The sequence below is a fragment of the Trematomus bernacchii genome, unplaced genomic scaffold, assembly GCF_902827165.1.
Source record: "Trematomus bernacchii unplaced genomic scaffold, fTreBer1.1, whole genome shotgun sequence".
Taxonomy (NCBI): Eukaryota; Metazoa; Chordata; class Actinopteri; order Perciformes; family Nototheniidae; genus Trematomus; species Trematomus bernacchii.
The window spans coordinates 9507087-9528671 of record NW_022987593.1 but is presented as its reverse complement, the minus strand read 5'-3'; the positions used below and the strand labels follow the sequence as shown (position 1 = coordinate 9528671).

Sequence of the window (21585 nt, the reverse complement as noted above, 5' to 3'; positions counted from 1 at the left end):
TAGGTTTGTTTCAACAGTAATGAAATAAAAAAGCCCTTTTGTGCTGCTTTTCCTTAAATAGTCTGTCAACAAGATAAAAAGGAAACTCAAAACCACAACACTGGAGGTCACAGTGCACAGAGAAAATCCATGCACGCAGACAAAAACACATTGATTACACACACAAACACACACTCCTCTCTTCCAAGTAATGTATATAATGGGATTTCAAACACATGCCCACACACAAACACAAAAACACTGTAGGTCTGAGGATGGGGTTGAGGTGAGGGGAGGGGGGGGGAACAAGACAAGCAATCCAGTAAAAAGCATTCCTCAGACCCTCTCTCCTGGTGGGTGGCCTGCTTAGACGCCGCAGACACAGCAGCTCGTTTTACTAAAAAACCCTTCTCAGCCGTTGTGTTTCTGTGTTTCAGCCACTGAGTCACTTACTGTGGAACATTTCTCATCCTTTTGTGTTTAAATGCCACGTTATCCTTACCCACTAAAACATATAATAGTTGAACAGATGGTTATCAGCTGCTAACAGAGGTGGAAGAAGTACTCAGAGCTTAGTATTTCTTCACTGCGGTATACTTAAGATCTGTGTTCAAAGTAGGTAAAAATATCAGCAGAAAAATAAGTACCATATCTAAAAGTACTCAATATACAAATATACATTTTACCACTGTATTAAATTAGTGATGGATAATTTTGTTGATCACATTTTTGTCAGCTATCTTCATCGATGATAGTAAATCATAATGTATTAGTTGTTAAATGTTTTATATGAACCTGCTAAAGTAACTAGTCCTGTCAAATTCAATTGTAGTTCATAAAAAAACACAATATTTGCTTCCAAAATGTAATGGAGTAAAAGTATGAAGTAGCCTTAAATCTAAATTCTCAAGTAAAGAATATATACCTCAAAAATGTACTTAATTATGGCAAATGTTTAATTTGTACAGTTACCATGTACAAATAAAACACATGATAGCACTGAACTACTAATCTTCAAAGACACACATGGACAAACCACAATACTAAAATACTCTTACATGTATAAAGACAGGATAAAATAAAAACAATAATAATAAACTGTTGCAAAGAGAGCCATTCTGCATAACAAGTACTTTTACTCTTGAGTACAGAGCTAATAATTATCCTGTACTTTGTGTTATTCTGAAATGGGTAATTGTGCAGAATGAGTACTTTTACTTTTTATACTTTAAGTACAATTTGATGCTAATACGTTTGTAGTTTCACTTTGACTTGTAGTGGAGTATTTTGAGACCACAGGTTTGTGCTTTCACTTAATCAAAGGATCCGAGTACTTCTTCCAACACTGCTTTCCACCTCTGGCTGCTCGTATGTATTTAAAAAAAAAGAGAGAATTCTGTGTTTTCAATCAGAGGAGCTATTTTGAAGTTGAGAAAGTCCTTCCTTTCTAAAGCTCTCCACACTGTCTGCAGGAGCTGAATTCAACGTTTCATTTAGTTTGCGTGTAAAGAGGAGCGATGCTGCACACTCAGCCATGGCAAGCTTAAACTGGCAGGCTAGTCACCCACTCCATCATTTCTGACACTTGAATCAGCAGCAGCTCGTAACGCATGAATGGCAGACTGCATCTGTGTTCTGGCCAACCCCAAACCACAGAAGACCGCATGACAACCACACCAGTTACAGACATGTCCTACATATTCACTGAGGACGAGAGAACAATAAATATCACACTCAGGTCACTCCCACGGCATTACAACCAGTTCTACTAGTTACTCACATATGTAAAAGATTATACTGTACACTATTGTATGTATTCCTAAAAAGCAGTTGGAGGATTACAACACTTAGAATTTACTCCAAAATGTACACGTTAAAACAAAGTCTCAGTTTCTAAACATACCAAATACACCCAGTTGCGATAAACCTTCTTTCATTAATGTTATAACATTCAGTTGTTGTTTTAGGGAGCAGTACATTTATATTTACTGTGATTTTTGGTGCTGCAGTTTGTAGCAATGGCTGTTTTCTGAAACTGTTGTGTCCTACTGAGAGGTTTGCATATTTAACAGTGTTTTCAATAAAGTAGTTACTAGTTAGTTCATTTACTATTGAATTAATTACAAGACATAATAAAAAACCTCTTTTTGTAATTGAAATGCATCAAAATGAAATTAAAAGTGCACAGTAGGCGCACCTTCGTTACAAGATGTTGTCGAGGACAGTTTCATATTTCTTAATCATTTTCTGTCATCTCTTTACGACTTTGTGTAAGCCACACAAAATGGAAAATAAAATCTACTTAATGAATTGTATAAACTTTAACCTAAGCACAATTATTCAGTAATTGTACATGTTTAACCACTGCCCTTTTACTTCAGAGGCAGATGTCATATTTTCACACAGTGTAGTAAAATGTTAGCTTTTAGACTTCTAAAAGGCACATTTTAAAATAGTATAAAGATTCAAAAACAAAAAGTACGTTAAGAAACACATTTTAAACAATGTACAGTACTTTGCTTTACTTAACATTTTAAACTTCTATTCCACTAACTTTCAGAAATCAATATTGTGTTATTTACTCCACTACATTTATTTGTCAGCTATGGTTACGAGTTACAAAATATGACAGTTACTACTACTACTTACAGTATTATGATTGTTGTAGATGAAGTTAAATTCAATGTAGGTTCACCTTACCTATCACACACACATCAATCACTACTGCTGACTGACACTTCTGATGATACCGACAACCACACCCCGCACGTTAATAACCCTAAAGTGGCACTCAAATTATGAAAGATGGATTAATACAATATGTGTATGTTTGTCGTATAACTTGATTATGCTGTGGTTTCTGTTTGATGTCGCCTAAGAGTAGAGTAATAATGCCAACTAACAAAATATAGAATAGCTACTGTAACACAAAAAAAAACTCAACCTCAACAAAACTACAAAAGTTGATTCACTTGCACATTGAGGCATGAGTATTAATAATTCAAAAAGCATTAATATATGAAATAATACAATAGTACAACACTGATAGGAGCCATTTATTTTTGCGTTAATGTATACTTTCTTAACAGTTTGATAATAAAAACATACTCTAATGTGTTTTAAATTGCAATATTTTCAAGGTATGACTTTAACAACACACACCTTAGAAGAAGACATACAATAAAAGGTGTATGAAATGGAAATAAAGAAGACAGAAATGTCACTTTGTAGAAAATACAACCACGAAAAGATGTAACACAACACACACACACACACAGACCCACACTCACACACTCACCTACAGACACTGAGGAGCAGCTGTTGGTGGGAGTGTGCCAGTGTGTGTCATTACATGTTTTCCTGTGGCGTTCGTACATAGTTTCTCTATTCAGCAGGAAAGCCCAGCTCTCAACACCAGACAGAGGCGGCTAATACCCCGTCTGTCAGGGCCGCTCAAAGAGCAAGTGATTGGAGATGACAAACGAGGCAGAAAGACAGGTCCGGCAGCTCTACGGCTGCAGAGAGGGAGAGGGAGCAGGCGGCTCTGAAAGGAGTGTGTGAGTGCCAACAGGGAGGAGGTATTTCAAGTGTGTGTGTTCTTGCATATGTGTTAATCATACCGTGAGGGTATCTGGGGGTCTGACGCCACGCTTGTCCGTCAGTCTGAAGAAGGGAAAAAGTTTGTTTCCGGCTCGGGATTCACTTCCAGCACCAGCTCGGTCCCCCATGAGGGTCTCTGTCACTCAGGCTTACACACTGGAATCTGAAAGAGGAAGGAAAATTCAGTGTGTGTGTGTTCAAATAAAGCCACCAAACCCTTCAAATATTCTGAGAAAAATGTGATAACCCCTGTGTGTGTGGCCTCATCTCTCCTCATCAGGCGTCATCTCGGGGAATGGTCCTCTGAGGAGGGATGTTGAATTAAAAAAGATAAGAGCCTCCATGAGGACAGTACCAGCCCTGATAACTAAGTGATAACAATTATATTATTATAGAACAATTTGACTCACTTTATTCACAACGTTTTCTGTTCTCAGAATATCAAAAGCAATACGCATAGAAACTGATTCATTATTAGCCCTATTTACATTGGTCATTTCATTATCAGAAGCAGAATAATCCACGGCGGGAAAATACATTGCTACAGTAAAGGGGACAGTGCAGATAAAAAGGCAATGCAAAACGTATTCTTACAAATAAATAAGAGGCAGGCACATGGTAATGAAATCAAATAAGTTCACTTCCATGGTAAAAAATAGCAGCATTATGTATACATATGTGTAGGCGAGGTAGCAGCCAGTAACAACAATAAACAGGGCGGTTGTGGCTCAGTGGATAGAGTGCTGGACTTCGAATCAGGGGGTAGCAAGTTCAAGTCCCACTGCAGTCAGCATGTCGTTGTGTCCCTGGGCAAGACACTTCACCCCAAATTGTTCCTGTGGGGATTGTCCACAGTATTGAGTATGTAAGTTGCTTTGGATAAAAGCGTCTAACAAATGACATGTAATGTAAACTACACAAAGTGTATTGCACATGTTATGATTTGGATAAAGCAGGAGTTATCTTCACAGCCCTGGTAAAGGTCAAATATTTCTGCTTTGGGAGGATCATGTTGATGAGACACACATTGTGGCAGATGTGTATGTACTTTTTAACTGCATTTGAGGGTAATTGCAAAAAATATATATATTATTATTAGCTAAATGTCGGTGCGTGATGTGATGTAGCCACAAAGGCTTTAAAGGTTCATATTGATACCAGTATCTTTAAATCTGCATGAGATTTCAATAACACACATTAAACCAACTTTTTTTTATGTTTTATGCCATATCAAACTAAGCACAGTAAACACTCCATGTCCTTATTTTTCTTTTAATGAACCTTTACCTTAACCTTTTTCCTTTTTCTGACTTGCATTATGATTTCCAGGGGACAAAAGGAACAATTTGTTACAAATGTCCTCTTCATTCTCTATGTGTCACTCAATGCACAATGACGAACAATAAAGGAGAAATGTCAAAGCAATTCCAAAGTGTGACAGTCTTGATTAACACAATGATGTCAATGATTACCACATTGTTCTGTGCATAAACAAGTCTACAAGCATGATGAAAAAACAACCTGCTCAGGATTAACTGCTGTTCTGTTGTTCAGGGAAGATTGATGAGGGAGAATTGTATTTACACTCTACTGTACTGCAGTATCAAATGTAGGTACTTGTACTTTACTTGAGTATTTTTACAGTGTACTAATTTATACTTTTACTCCACTACATGTTGTACAGACGTTTATTTTGTCAATTTTAGTTACTAGCTTTTTTGCAGATTTGGATTATTCATAGAAAATATAAATCAACAAATACATTATTATATATAATGATAGGTTAAGCAACCCAGTAGTGTATAAAGAACAACATTACAGTGATGAACTAGGTGGGTGAATAAATAATCAATATATATAACACCTACATATAATGGCGCTTTTCCACTGCAGGGCTTCGCTCGGCTTAGTACGATATGGCTAGGCCTCGTTAGGCCTTGTTAGGCCAGGCTCACTTTATGCTGCGTTTCCATTACAGTTTAGTAGCTGGGGCAGTATCTATAGTAACGCAGTGTAGGCGGAGCCGTGACGTCATTTTCAATGTGAAACACAAAACCAACATCAGCCGTTAGCTGTTAGCACTCAGAGCTCACAGCTCCTCATATCTGTTCAGAAACTAGACAAAAGTTAAACAAGTACAAACCACAGACAGCCTGTGTCATGGTGAATACAGTCGCTGGTTTATTTATGTCTGTAGGCCGTTGTTGTGAGTGTGGACGGTCGGAGCATATACAACGTTAGCTTAGCCGATCTCCATTTAGAAAACACACATTTTAAAAGGTGTTTCGCCTGCCGTCTGTCTGCAGACTTGTCAAAGCATTAATTCATGGTTTTTACTAACCGGTATCAGTATGTTGTTACTTCGGCATCATTTTGAAACGTGTATTACAATTACATCACGGTCAAATATGTTCATTTTGTTGTAGTTGCCAGCGATTCTCTCACTAGTTTAGCATACTCAGCCCGGTTGTTGGCCCGGCAAGAACCTCGATTTTGGAGAGCCAGAAAACTGTGAAAAAGTACCCGCTAGCCGGAACTACGCCTGGTGGAAACGCAACCAAAAACGGGCCGGGCACGGCACGCTTAAACCGCGCTCCGCGCTGTAGTGGAAAATGCGCCATAAGGGGCTAAAACGGGCCTTCCTGCATAATGAGTACTTTTACTTTAGTACTTAAAGTATATTTAGATTCTAATGTTTGATTTTGACTGCAGGACGTTTACTCGTAACAGTATTTTTAGACTGCAGTATTTCTACTTTTACTAAGTAAATAATGTGAGTAATTCTTCCACCTCTGGTTATGAGGCAGAACTGAACACATTAACTTCAGTGTATCTTTATTCCTGGTCATTAATTTTCCACAGTGGTTTAGCCCGGGAAAGGTTTTACAGTGTGAGCAAACAGTGGACCAGAGAGAAGGGCTTTCATGACGAATGGCGCCAGGCTAAGGGCCAGCTGCACAACATGCAAAACACCACGATGGGACAACATTTGGTGTGCAAATCCACCAGTCCATTCAAATGGTGTCGCAGAGAAAAAGTTGTTACACAAACAAATCAATTAACCCGAGGGGAGGGGGAGAAATCAGAATAAAAAAAATTAAAAAAGTTACTCACATGGGCTCAAACATGGCACCTTTCAAAGTTTAATTTAACGTTTAATTCAAACTAATTTGAGAGCATTAGAGAGCGTGGGGGTTTCCCTGCTTGGTGTTAAGGAGGAGGCTTCACAGAGGTGGTGGAACCTGTCCGCTTCTGGATCTTTTCTCCTGCTTTAATCCCAGAGAGAGTCACACCCATCACGCTGCCATTGTGCAGCTCAAACCTCTCCATGCTTGACAGAGTCTGGGTCCTTGAGTTGATCATTCTGCAAGCTCAGCTCAAATCACACACAGGTATATGTACATGCATACTGTATATTCGTGCAGTCTTAATGCCACACACATGCAATTTAAATGGTTGGCTTTTAGTATGTTGTGCATTTGTTTAATTGTTTACCTGCAGATTTTGGGCCGTGACCGGGATCCAGGTGTTAAACAGGCTCTCTTTGTGTCTGACTCTATCCAGAATAACTTGTCTATCAACAGTTAATCCTACTCAACAACACTCTGACATTTACAGATTAATGTTTGGGTTTCTTTAAAGTTTAAAGAAGACTCAATCCTGATTCAGACATGCTTACAGAAGAAACTGTGCCATCTTCTCTGCACATCTTCGTGATATGTTGCTTCCTCCACCCTCCTCCAGCTCTGGACCTTGTCTTTTTTTTTGTTATTTGTATCCTATTGTTGCCTTTAAAGGATAATTCAACGTGGGTGTCGTTTTTGTAGTTCAGCCCATAGCTTTTGGTATGCTAAATTGTACTAGAAATGTTACTTGTTAAATGTGGTAAAAGAGAAAGATCCCTACATTCTATTGCGGCGTGGCAAAACATGTGAGCATTCAGATGATCAGACATTAAATGAATTGAAGCCAGATTACAGAATATAAACTACTTCATTTGGAGGTAAAACCTAGAGTCAGCACACCAAACATTACACTTATAATGCCTCAATGCACAGGAGCCCTCAACTACATTGAGGAGTACAGTTGGTCAAATCTGAAGAGCTTCACCTGTAAACTTTAGATGTTTATAAGAAATATTTTCCCCATTCATCTTCAGTTTTCTCCTCCAAATAAATGTGGATTAATTAGGGGTTTGATAGAAACCCTTCTGATCATCTGACTCCTTTTCTTTTAGCAATGTTTCAGATGTCATCAAATAAGTTGGTGATTAAAATGTCATAATCACACAATGGTTGCCATATCTACAAAATGCAGACAGATATCACTCTCATATATAACACGTTGATATTTAGGTGAATTGGCGACATAATTGCTTGTGTGCAATTGAATACTGTCTGCCTCGATGTGTTTGTCCCTGAAACCATCTAAAATGAATGGGATTTGCTTATGGTTGAACAGATGGATTACTGACCAGGCGTTTAATCTCTGTCAATACAACGTTTCCCACAGACACACCACTGTACTGAACCTTTCTATGACCTCCCTTCTTCTTTCCTACTTATTCTATTCATGAATTATCATTCTGTTTATTGTGTCAGTTAATATAAACCCCCTGACAGCATAGATGGGGAACAGACCATGACACCACCTGTGAAAGCTAAACAAAGAAAAAGGAAAGTATCTGCTTTGGGCCGACTTCCCCCTGCACCTGCAGAGAGAGAGAAATCCAGGTGAGTCGGTTTCTGATGAGGGAGATTATCAGCATTGTTCGACAATATTTCCTCTCCTCCCTCTCCCTGGCTTACTCACTCGCTCATAATGATTCCTCTACAGTTGACCCACCTTTGACCTGAGTTTGCACCTGAGTTCGGCTGCCTCTGCCAAGCACAAACCCAGGGCACCTCAATACACAACCACAAAGACCATTTTACCTACAAACTGTTTGTAAGACAATAAATGCCTCAGGGTGTCTTTAATAAATGTGTTAAATTTACAATTGGGAGGGGTTACATTGCAATAACAATCTATTCCAGGTTTAATTACAGCAATTATACTGGTAGCAGGTCTTTAGAAGATTCTGTCCACAAAGGGGAAGATATGTTGTGTTTGAGTGCCTGCACACAAGATGTGGCTTGCTTTGGCTTTTCCCCTTAAGTACAGATAATCCACATGTGTCAGTGATTGAGGAGGTACAAATCCCACTGTAACAGACACACAGGTGGCACTGCAAAGAAACAGCATACCAGTCTAGATTTCTCTCCCTCTCTCTCTGGCCAACGATCATGCAAGGATGAGTCAGAAGAGCAACCTCCCTCTGTACAACCTAGATACAGGAATGCGTGAGACCTTACACCTAAAACACTGCCGACTCATTAGGATACTAAAACGTGTCCTGCTCTGCACCACATCCTGTTTGAGTGATAATGACCAAGTCTCTCCCTAAACTCGTGCTGCAGTCATTGCCAGCGCATGTGTCTTATCTTTCTTTCGAATGGAAACAAGCTTCGATTATCCTGCCGTAAATTGTAACCACTAGACAATTCAACGCCGAACAAACAATGTATAACTAATTACCTATAATGAGTAATAAACATCCGGCAAAGGCATTCGAAATATCTGCACCTACAAAGAACCGAGGCAGGATCTTATCACAAGCTGCCAACCACAAAACATAATTAAGTACATAACTAATTAAATTCTCTAACACAACAAGGAGCACATGAACAAAGTGGAGCGATCTGTGTGCGGTTTTGATCATTTTCTCTTTATCGTGGGAAATATCAAATATCTTTTATTTCAACAAGCCTCTAAAAATGAAATAAAACAACATTCTTTGGTTGAACTGATCTCACCTCGTATGCAGCTGGTGATAACAAGTCATAAACAGTCCTCACTTGGCTGCCAAAGTGAACAAGAACGCTGAAAGTGACATGAACAGTCATTAGTAGTCCCTAGAGCACATGTGTCAAACTCAAGGCCCGGGGGCCAAATCAGGATCATTTTAAATTACTATTAGATCTGGCCCGCTGGTATATTGCACGCACACCTTCACTCAATCCTGAGGGTTTCCTCAGCTCAGAGCCTGACCCCAAACATTGATGAACTTGCACCCAAGATGAGATGCCAAGTATCTGGCTTGAACTAGCATCACAGAGCAGCACACTGAGTTTAATGGATGTTTCCTTCTGCACTTTTTTTCTTGCAACAACAGGGCATGTTTGGTTTTTTCTTTGAGGGAAATTGTTTTTTTGAAGCTGTTGTTGGCCTGTGGAACAATGTAATCATAAGAAATGACTCTGCAGATAGAGCCATAAGAAATGAATGCAACTGATTATTTAATGTTTAATGTTGTTTTTATAGGCAATAATTTAAGCTTTGTTAGTTCCAGGTTTAATATGTGCAATAAGTTCATTTCAATAAGTTTTGCAATAAACATTGAACCAGTCCGGCCCTCGAGTAGTAGCGATTTTTTTATTTTGGCCCACTGTGTATTTGAGTTTGACACCCCTGATATAGAGAATAGATCATAATTACTAATGAAAGCCTGTTTGTATTTGTTTTTTTAGATGTAATGACATACAATTTGGTCCCGTACAGGATGAATTGCAATACTCTGTTGAATCCCTAATTTTGCCTTTAGCTTTTTCATCAGGTCAAAATGTCAGGTTGAGAGTATTACCAAAAACCTGCAAAATTAATCACATCTGTCTCAAATGTAGTACTTTTCAAGTGCAAGTGTTAGCATGTGAACATGATAAACTAATATGGTGAACATGGTAAACACTATACCTGCTCAACTTTAGCATTGTCATTGTAAGCACGTTAGCATGCTGATATTAGCATGTTGCTCAAAGCACAGCTCTGTCTAAATGCAGTCTCACAGAGGTGTTCATGTTTACGTTTTCTAATCATGTATTTCTATGTTACCTTTGCCAAGGAGTTGACCTTTTCGGTTTTGGCTGTTGCATGTTTGATTCTGTGTCTCGAAGTGCCCTTCTGGTTTTGCATCTTGTGTTTACATCTTGTTGTCTGGGAGAATAAAGTTATGTTGAAGTGTCAAAAATGACACACTTTGAAAACAGTGTACTTTACAGTTTCTTTTTTTAAGGAGATATTTTATATTATTTAACAACAACTACATACAGTTAATGATTCATTTGTTTAAATATCAATCCTATCACATTCAACAAAATCAACAGGTACAACATCGTACAAAAACAAACGTGCATTTCCATAGCCAAGGCCCTTTCCGCAAGTGCTCCATCTGCCAAGCTTCAAGAGACATGTCAAGAGTTTGACAGCTGAGAAAACACGACACTGTGCTCCAGGATTTCGGTGGAAGCTGTTTGAATACCTGTATCTTCCTGCTTAGGAATCAGAGGATTTAAGCGGCGGTGAAAGCCTGTCAGCAGACACACACAAAAGCCTGTTTGTGCATCACTGATAAATTGCCCGCGAAAGAAGCAGTGATTATGATAAAAATGAGATGGAAGATTAAAAATGAAATATCCATTATTGCTGCAATAATCCAGATACAGATTTGGAAGGGAAAAAAATGAAATGTAGGCCATGTAATGAATCAAGTTAAACCATGTATTTGTTTTAATGATGAACATGTAGGCCTATTCCAATTATAGGTGGGGAAATGTTTGTCCCTTTTTACTTATAGGCCTACTGGGATCAATAAAGTACATCTTTTAGGATTTGGTCACAAAATCCATACCAATCTCATGTCTGTGAGTATAAGATAGAGTTAGTAGCTGCTTAGCTTAGCTTAGCCTAGCATACAGACTGGAAACAGCAGCTTGGATCAGTCAAAGTGTTACAAATTCCACTGACCAGCATCTCTAAATTAGATTTTACATGTGACATATATATTTAAAAACAATTATTTTGTGTATATAATCAACAGGTTGTAGTTTTCGTTGTGAAATCACGACTATGCTTAGCTAAATTAAGCTAAGCTAAGCAGACAATTGCTGTAGCTTTTTATTTTAATCATGTGGTCAATCTTCTCATTTCACAAAGAAAGCAAATTAGCATATTTCATTCATTAAAAACTGAAATCCTTCTAAAAACATTTTTAATGGAGTATAAAATAACCTGTTTTAAATTCAATTACTTTGTAGACTGAATTGCGTGCCAATACTTGCCCACAAACAGAAGGTGCTGCAACAATTTAAGAGAGCAAAAGCTTTACTTCATGGGAAACACTTTGCCAAAGCCACAAGAGCTGTGTTTGGTAACAACACATCTCCTCCGACTCTTCCCACCTCCACCCTCCTGACTGCCTCGCTCTCAGACAGCAGACACGCTGAGAAATGAATCTGTGTTAATGAAGTAGAACAAAATAAGGAGGATAGTGCTCGATCTTAACGTGCAATCCTGTTGTGCAACTGTCGTTCTTTTCAGGTGCAGGCACGGGTAAAATGTCCTGTGCAGCCGCCTCGGCCCTTTGCAGGCTGAGACTTCTATGAGGTGTTGACACATGGATCCTAATAGAGGCCAACTGACAAAGATGCACTGACACTTGCAACCAGGCATGACTATAATTGTGAGCTCTGTTACAGTAGATAGATACTGTCTCTATCAGCCAAGGGTGAGTCATTCTGTGTGTGAGTCATACAAAGAAAACCTGATCCACAACTAAATATGAAGAGGGATGTAAACGTGGACATTTTGATTATCTGATACATTAATAGATCCGATCTCTTAATCTATAAATAAAGTTTATTCTCATGGTCTTGGTGAAGATATGTTCCCAGGGATAATTTGTTTGATTTGACAAGTGCTATTTGGATTGTCATTTGTTGACTCTTGGATAGCGTATAACTCTGAGGTAGCAGTTCAAATTTATATAACATGTTCTTTTGTCTCTGATGGGTGTGGATTTCAGGCAATGTTTTTTGTTGCATTGTTTTCAAACTGTTTTGTTTGTAAGACATAATGGAGGTTTATTTATGTGGATCTTGCGGCTGAAAAAAACCAAATGACTATGTTTCAAGCCTTAACGGTATTTTTTGGTATGAAGACCTACAAATATGAAATTGTTACAGGGTTAGTGTTAGGGGTCAACCGGTAAAATAAACACAGTTGTCTAGTGCTGTACAGCGACTCAGTAGAAGCCGTTTTTGGCCTCAATTTGACAGCAGACAAAACAAGGATTAAATGACACAGAAGTTATACAATTTATCCACATAATTCACATTTTGGTGTGAATTTAAATAGAACTCTAATGACATAAAAGCAAGGTTGGAAACTTTTAGTCTTAAGGTCTGAACACGCCTAAAGCAAAATTGTTTATAGATGTTCCGAAATGCCAAACTCAAAAGCCAAGGAGGGAGATTAAATAATTGTTTGGCAAATATTTCTTGGAAAGCACTTACAGTATTGCAATTAGTTTGGCACTCAAAAGTAGTACGCAAGCATAGTGGGAAGGTTGACAAATAAGCTTCTTACCTTGTGACCTCCACACACCTTGCCAATTAAAAAGAAAAATGGGTGTGAATGCCAAATTGTCATATTTGAGTTGTATAGGAATTGTCTTATGCAGCAACAACAACCGTTTAAAATGTGTGGGCTCACTTAAAGGACTTTCTCATTCCACTTTTTGGGGCTTGGCCATGGTTTTGCTGGAGTTAAATAGAGCCAGTGAAGTTAATGCAGCATTGTAAGTTCAACTGTTTTCTAACTCAACTATCATATGATTCAATAGGTTATCAGTAACTCAAATGGCCATCCTGGGACCCTTTAATGGCAAGTTTTACAGTTCACACCTTAAACCTACAGTTTTCTTTTTTGTCTCTACCGAACTCAAAGGAAAACATTTCGCTTTTTGTCACGAAATTCACTACAACGTTCACTAGCATGTCACTACTTCTTTTAGAATCTTTCATTGTAAACAGCTGTCAGCTATGGCTTAAAACGATAAGAGTGAACCAACATGTGAAGATGAGGGTAAGATAGCTAAACAATAAACTGAAATACTCTATTAAGCTCCTTAGAGCTGCAAATAAAGGTGATAATTATCTCTGGGTTCATCAATACAAGAGACCCATTTTACATTCACACATTATTTTAGCAGTCATTTGATAGGTTTGAAAATATTGATTAGAGCCCCTTTTAAGTTAATATTACATTGTCTCAAAAATATATTTATATTCCGAATGATCCATAATATTCCTTAAAGGCACTTTCTTTCTTTTTATAAGCTAAACTAATTTTCAAGAAGGGTTTCCTCCTTTCAAGAAATGTGTATCATGTTATAAGAAAGTGCTTTTTTGTTCTATTTGAATACGAGTCAAAAGCTGTTTGTCTGGGTGTGTATGTTTGTGTTTGTATGTGTGTTTGTATAAGTGTGTGCGTGTGTGAAGAAAGTGAGAGTTTCTTGTTTGCATTCGCAGCTGCAGGGGCTTGTTGAGGATGCAAAATCCTGACGGTTGACTTGCTCCTAACCCGGGCCAGTTTACATAACTGAAGCACTCCACTGCCCGGGAGCCTGCCGTTAAATACACGTGTGTGTGTGTGTGTGTGTGTGTGTGTGTGTGTGTGTGTGTGTGTGTGTGTGTGTGTGTGTGTGTGTGTATTTATCTAATTGATCTAGTTGGCACAATGAAAGGGGGCCTCGTGTAGGGACAAACCTGCAGTCAAATTATCACCTGAATCAGCAGCTGCCCTCAGCTTTAAGGACTTTTAACTTTCCTTTACTTAATTAATTATACGGTCCATTTTTTCATAAACCCTTCCAAAGATACTTGCTGAAAAAATGTATATCTGAACATGCAACATGAGAAGTTTCTAACGATCTTCCATTATCCCATTGTATCATCTATTTTTTAACAATGCTGCGTCTAGTATAAGTCCTTAAGTGATTCCCCACATGTAAACATGCAGCCATGAAATGGTTAAATTCAAGTGTTCAAATTCAAATGTCAAATTTGCTTGTCTTTGTTTGTAGAGAGCCGTTTCCCTGGCACTGCCAGATGTATATGTGAAGAGCTCTTCATTTGCCTTGGCTGCCGCCCTGCAGATGTCCCGACCTAAAGCCGTTGATTTGCGTCTCCTCGCTGTGCCGTGATGGGCAGGTGGAGGCCTCTCATGGCGGCATCAATGCATAGCTCCAGGGCCCTTGGCTGCGGAGGGCCCAACTACACTCAGTGATGCCAAACCAAAGAACACTTAACTGGAAGACTCAGTTTTGTGCATGCCGAGTCCAAGTGAAAGTTCATAGAGTGGACAAAATCAGGGGGAAAATAACTTTAACCTTAAGGTTATACATTGTAGGTACTGTTGGGGAAATATTTTCCTAGGCCCATACCTTTGACCCAGTTTATCAGTTTGTACTGCCCTTCCTGAGCACATCTGCCCTCTCAGTGTTTTGTCTCCCTGCTCCTGCCTCTTGGCGTCAGCTGATAGAGGTGTTATGGTTTTATCTTGTTATGCAGCATGTTGATTATTCTCTCAGAACTAGCTAAATACATGGGTCTGGGGTAGAGATCTTCAGCACATGTCTTGTGAATTCTCCGGCCGAAGCTCCAAATATACCATCAGTGTTTGCCATCAAAGTTCCTGCTCTCTCTGTGTCTCTCTGAGTCTCCATTGCTTCAGAAGTTTCCATCACAGGTACTTCAAAGATTATCATTAGATTATTAATTCATACCCAAAAATGTATTGTGTCTTTTTTTTACTGAAGCAACCGTACATGTGGTATACATCAATTGGTGGCATATCAAAAAGCTTATTTCTAGAGCCCATAGTGTAGCTATTTGCTATTCTGAGAAATGTCCTGATGAATTCGTACAACTCGGAGCTACAATAGCTTTTCATAAGGGTGTGTTGTTCTTTTCTGTACCTCTGTTTGATTAAGGCTGCAATAGAATTGTGTCTGCAAACAACACATTTAAATAGTATCACGTTAAAAAGTTGATACAACAAATGTGTTAGCTTATTTACACTATTTATCATATAATCCATGGATAATATAAACAGTATAATTAAAGAACCTGAAAGATAAGCGGGAAAAAAAACGATTTAAAATAATTATAAGATTTGTATTCATTGTTAATATCTTTTTTGAAAAGAGTGAAAGTTTGTTTGCTTTCTAAACGACAACTTTCCCTGTTACACAACACGAACCGTTTTGCATGAACTGAGAATCATGTAAGCCTCTGAAGCGCATGAACACGCCATAAAACATTCTTAAACACAAATGTTGACACTTGAGTCACCTTTCAGCAGAATAAATCATACATTTAATCCACCGGTACGAACGCAAAGATAAAAGGCTCATGAGCAAATATTAACAGTAAATGCTGTGTGAGTGCCAGATGGTGATGCATGAGCAAACTATGGCAGCTATGAGCCTGTTAGCTCCACTAACAACGAGTGCCTGAGAAGTTACTCACCACTAATTGTTCATTGCCATAAAGCATAAGAAGCTGCCTTAAGGAAAGGGTGAGGTCCTCTGCATGTCCATCACACCTGTCAAAGCTGAAGTGAAGACACTACACAACCAAACACATTATTACAGTCATTTTAATGCAATGTTACCAGTATTTACAAGGTGTCTTAAAACAACAAATGTTTAAAAGTGGTTAAGGCCCGGACCAAATACATGCAATACAAGCACTAAATTCAAATTAAATATGCATCTTAAATATTGCATGTTTATTTATTACTGGTTGAAGCGTTTAACACTTGAACTCTATCATATGTTGTACTGCCTGAAGTGTATCTGAACTTCTTTGGGAAAATAAAGATATGTAAACAAGGTAACACCTATTTTAATTATTTTATTTCCAAGCCAGCCTATCATAGTAATTATATTAAAGCTACAGCCAACAATTGTTTCCTTGATTGTTTATGAGAATATCTTAATCTTTATTATCTCAAAAAGGTGATAAACGTCCAACACAAATGTCAAGATCCCCTTGTGACATCTTCAAATAGCTTGCTATGTCCAAAAAACAACAATCCTTATTAGTTTTGCTTCAAGAATGATAATTAGGCTCTAAATTCTCACTATGACAATCAATCATATCCACTTTGATGCAGTACTAGGTGTACAATCTTACAAACACACACACACACACACACACACACACACACACACACACACACACACACACACACACACACACACACACACACACACACACACACACACACTCAAATAAAGAAATCATTGAACAGTAAAAACATCTACAACCTTAGACATACCCTATCTACTGTATTCAGAGATACTAATCAGCTTGTCAGCTATCAATCATGTGTGGTCTAATATATTTCAATATGTAAATCAAGCTCAAACAACAGACTGAGAAATATTCTTTGAACCAAAAAGTACATGCTAGGTTTAACTAAACGAAATAGCTACAACAATAATAGGATGTTTATCCATCACAGACAAAACGTCATCAAAATATAAACTGTAAAACCGTAGCTATATTATAGTGGTTGTGTCTCACCACAATGATAGATATAACTCATTATAAGATAAGCAAATCCTTATAAATAATAATAATAACAATAATGAGACAAAATCAATTAAGTCTGTAATGAACTGACAGATTGGAGAGACCTTTAAGATATTTAAAATTTAAGATATTATCTCCTGTAGAGTGTAAATGACAATTGTCCTGTAACTTAAGCTGTTATCTACTTTTTGTATCAACTGTGAACAATTTTCTTGATTTTTTAGTAAGATGCACAATATTGGAATGGCACTCCTGTGTTTAGTTAATGACAACTTCAACAACTAAGTTTACTAACAGGTATGTGGACTCCCATGTTAATATGGTGTTAACCCATCATACACCACATTGTATAGCATGGTGCGGCAGGTAGAGCTGAGATAGGAGAGCCACGGGACGAGACCTTTCATCGCGCTGTTTGTCTGAACAAACCCTCGCTCCCGCTCTGACACATGCCCGCTCTGCTAACCCGGCCTGGTGATGAGCGGTGGGAGTGTGCTGCCTTGTTTCCCTCTGTTTGTTTAAAAGATTAAGCTGGTGAACCCTACACTGTGGAGCCCCTGGACTTCATACCACCAGAGCTGCTCAAACCTTCAGCCTTGTCTCCATCACTGGTGCCTGTGAAATGTAATAGTGTTTAAAGTCGGTTTTCAAACAGAGCTTTCACAGATTAAACTATCTAAGAAAGTGGTTGATAATTTTAATTGAATGAATATACCGCAAAAATAGACTCATATAAAGAACAAACCTCTATGACACTGACTTTAAAACATGTCCAGCACATGTTATCACTAATTCCTTAGAGACATTCATAACCAAACCAATCTCATTGACCAATTCACATGCGGAGAGTTGGTTATTCCCGTCTCCCAGGTTGCGTCCAGGATTCATGATGATAGCCTATATTTTTGCATGCTGAAATCACAGGACGGCCTTTGTCTGGAAAACATTTACATCTCTTAACACAGCTGGTTCGTCCAACCACTGGCACAAAACAAACAAGGAAGCAGGATAGAAAAACAACACGAAGGTTAAGTTACCACTAAATAGGTATTTTAGTGTTAAACATCAAAACAACATGGATCATTTTGACTTTTTAAAGTAAACTGAGGTCAGGTTTAAAGGGGTATTTGAATATCAAGAGGAAACATTGTTGGATTTTACTGTTCTGGTCTGTGATAATAAAAAATAGCTCGCATAGATTAAGTCTGATAGTTAGATTAGATAAATATAATAATAGAAGGTAAACACTGAAAAACCTGTGGGTATTTTCTTCATGAACAACCATTACAACTTTTAAAAACTATATTCTGATTAAGTAGATATCCTTTTGCTATTTCAGAACTTTCAAGATGTATTGCAGCTGTATTAAGGAAAGGTCAACACTCTAGAAATAAAAATGTTTACTAGAAAGTATGCAGACTTGTCAAACGTGAACAATAGACCCTTATAGAGCTGTGGTATGTCAAGAGCATGTGATGCTTCAGGGGGTGTGGCCCCTCAGGTGGAGCTAATGTCTCTTCAGGTAACGCTGAGTGACTCATTCTCACACACACCTTAAGCAACATGCATGGCACTCTTGCAGCACAACTCTTTAATTGCACCTGACTACAAACTGTGGGAATGAGAACCGCAAATATTCAAACACGAGCTCTTGGGAAAAAGTGTATGACTTGCACTTGAAGAGCTGCTGGATTTGGACCGAAAGACCGTGAGTTGTTGTAAACAAATGTGATCTTTCAAGCAGGATTGTGTGCAGGACTGTTTTTGAAGCCCAGGATTAAATCAGACGGAGGGAACTTCATCTGAACTGTGGAAGTACTAATACTGTGCAGCCTTTGCAGTAAGTGCACTTTAAAATCTGACTTTTAAGGGACATATCTGAACTGTTCATGACAATGCCGGTGGTCAAAGTGGAGAAAGGCTCTCCAGCAGACACACAATCGTCTGCGTCCAACACTCAGCAGCAGACAGAGGATCAGCCCAGAGGTCGGAGGAGGAAGAGACCTCTGCAGCGAGGGAAGCCTCCTTACAGCTACATCGCACTCATTTCCATGGCCATAGCCAACTCCCCTGACCGCAAGCTGACTTTGGGGGGCATCTACAAATTCATCACAGAGCGCTTCCCCTTCTACAGAGACAATTCAAAGAAATGGCAGAACTCCATCCGCCATAACTTGACTCTCAATGATTGCTTTATCAAGATCCCCCGAGAGCCGGGGCGGCCAGGGAAGGGCAACTACTGGGCCTTGGACCCCAACGCTGAGGACATGTTCGAGAGCGGCAGCTTCCTAAGGCGCAGGAAGAGGTTTAAGCGCTGTGACATGAACACTTACACCTCATATGTGCATGAGACACCCGTTTTCTCTCCTGTGCAGATTGCCAGATCAGCCTCATATTCCAACTCTGTCTACAACAACATGACAGTCAGTCCGGCGTACGGGCAGCAGCTGCACTCTGCCTATTACCCCTCTGCATCTCCTCCTGGGTTTGGACCTGGCCAACACCGCACGTTCAGCATCAACCACCTCATAGGACACCAGAGTCCAGCCAGCATGCTCGCAGGTCAGGGGTCAGAGGTGATGCAGCAGTCCAGCCGCAGCTTCAGTCCAGAGGGTCTGCCAAATGGGTCTAGTCACTGCGGCCTGGGAGCAGCGGCTTTTCAGAGTCAAGCGTGCGGAGGGGCTGTATCATCACGCTCCTCTACCCACCCGGGGTTCACCTACTCCGGGCCAAACGGCCACCAACACACACACCAGGCAGCGTATGCACAGGGCCACAGCCAGGGGTACGCAGCGCCTGGACGCCTCCACTCCTCAGCTCACGGGTCTGTGGAGGCCGTGGACCATTACGGCAGGGTGTCCCCCGTTCAGCTGGGCTCTTTCTCGCAGTATAACAGTGCTGCAGGGCCTATTGCTAACACTGGGGGTTACCTGAGACACCCAACATATCCAGGGAATATGGACAGGTTTGTGTCTGCTATCTGAGCCACTAAAACCCTCAGAGACTTGAGACGGCACCCAGTGAGCCAGACATAATGCGCACAATCGTGATGGTTTCTCTCTTTGTTAATGACCTTTGTTAAGGGCAAAATTGAAAAGACTGATTAACCTCACCTTACAGAACTGTGATTTATTACATTAACCCAACACCCCATTTTCCATTGATGATAATTGACTTTAAATTACTAGATGCTATAAATGTGGATTTAAATGTCAAGGCTTCTACGCAGCATGTGAGTGTAAAGTGTATCTAATGTCAAGTGTGGTTGAAAAGCTTATTTTTATGTCATGAATTGAATGTGCAAGTTTAATATTTACATTAATGCTGAGACATGACAGACTCTGAAATATCAGTATAAATTATTTTTGCTTCATGGTCATTGGCTTAGCAATAAGTGAGCTTTAGTACATTTGCATGTATTTTGTTGCCAAATGAAAATGCATATTAGGTTGCCTTTTTGGAAATAAAAGAATTATATAGCACTTTGAAGCACCAGAATGATTTGTATAATACCTAAGGGGTACATAAGGCTTGTCACATATTTAATTCCTATTAGTTATATTTGTAATACATCAACTATGATATATTACAAAATAACATGGACAAACAGATCCAGACATTTGCCTCCAGGAAAAAAAAAAAACACACTCAAACATGTTTTTCTTTCTGTGCTCGCGTGTTTTTCTCACCGTTTCAGCTCAGCTGGTTTGAAGTGTTGTCTGGAGCCACAGCGTTTCCAGTCGGCGTGACCGGGCCCCAATTATCATGTCCAGACGTCAACGCTGCACTTAGACAGGCAGACACAGTTAATCTGCCACACAGATCCACTAATCAAGAAAATGAATTGACTTGTAACTCGATATTTCAGCCTGAAAAAGTTAAGTCGTTTTGAGGCCTTTATCTCAACATGAGAAACCTTCCTCACTCGAAGTCTGCATGTCTGACAAGACGGGACTCGCTGGGAAACGCTACATTATCTTGAAGATAGTTGATTTTCCAATCAGTAAAGAAGCTTTGTTGACAGATAAGATGTGTTATGATCCAACAAAGTATCCATAGTTAAAAGGGTCTTCATTTTTCTTGAGTGCCGCTGAATGTTTAAATCTTTGTGGATCAACTAAGAATAGCAGTAATCAGCAAGTGTCACATTTATAATTGCAAAAGAAAAATTGTTATCTTGAACTCAAGATACAGGTGACAGGGGATATCCGCAACAAAGCTTTATTTGATGAACACTCACTTCTGTTAATGGTAGCCTAGAATAGCAGTAATTGGTTGATTTTCACAGTTTGCCTAGCTAATATTTTTAGACAAATAATATATCCAAAAGAGGGGAACAGAGACTTTAACAAACTCTGGTCTAGCCAGCATTGGCAAACCACATTAACATCAACAGAACAGCATGATAACATTTACTGTGGAAAGAAACTGCAAACACGTGTGTGCACCCTATCGATCCACATTTTAAATTAACATCACAGGATTGCACCTTTGCAAACGGTTACTGATGTATTTATTTAAATGTTTT

General features: G+C 39.1%; 1 protein-coding gene across 1 annotated transcript; it reads left to right on the top strand.

Annotated features, from left to right (window-relative positions):
* Positions 1-18612: 18612 nt before the first annotated feature.
* Positions 18613-20539, top strand: foxe1 (forkhead box E1). The gene has a single exon (XM_034130478.1). It carries the CDS (start codon positions 18947-18949, stop codon positions 20039-20041), a length of 1095 nt encoding a protein of 364 aa, XP_033986369.1. The 5' UTR covers positions 18613-18946; the 3' UTR covers positions 20042-20539.
* Positions 20540-21585: the final 1046 nt, after the last annotated feature.

Coding starts and splice junctions, on each gene's coding strand:
- foxe1 (XM_034130478.1), top strand. CDS start 18,947: ATGACAATGCCGGTGGTCAAAGTGGAGAAAGGCTCTCCAGCAGACACA.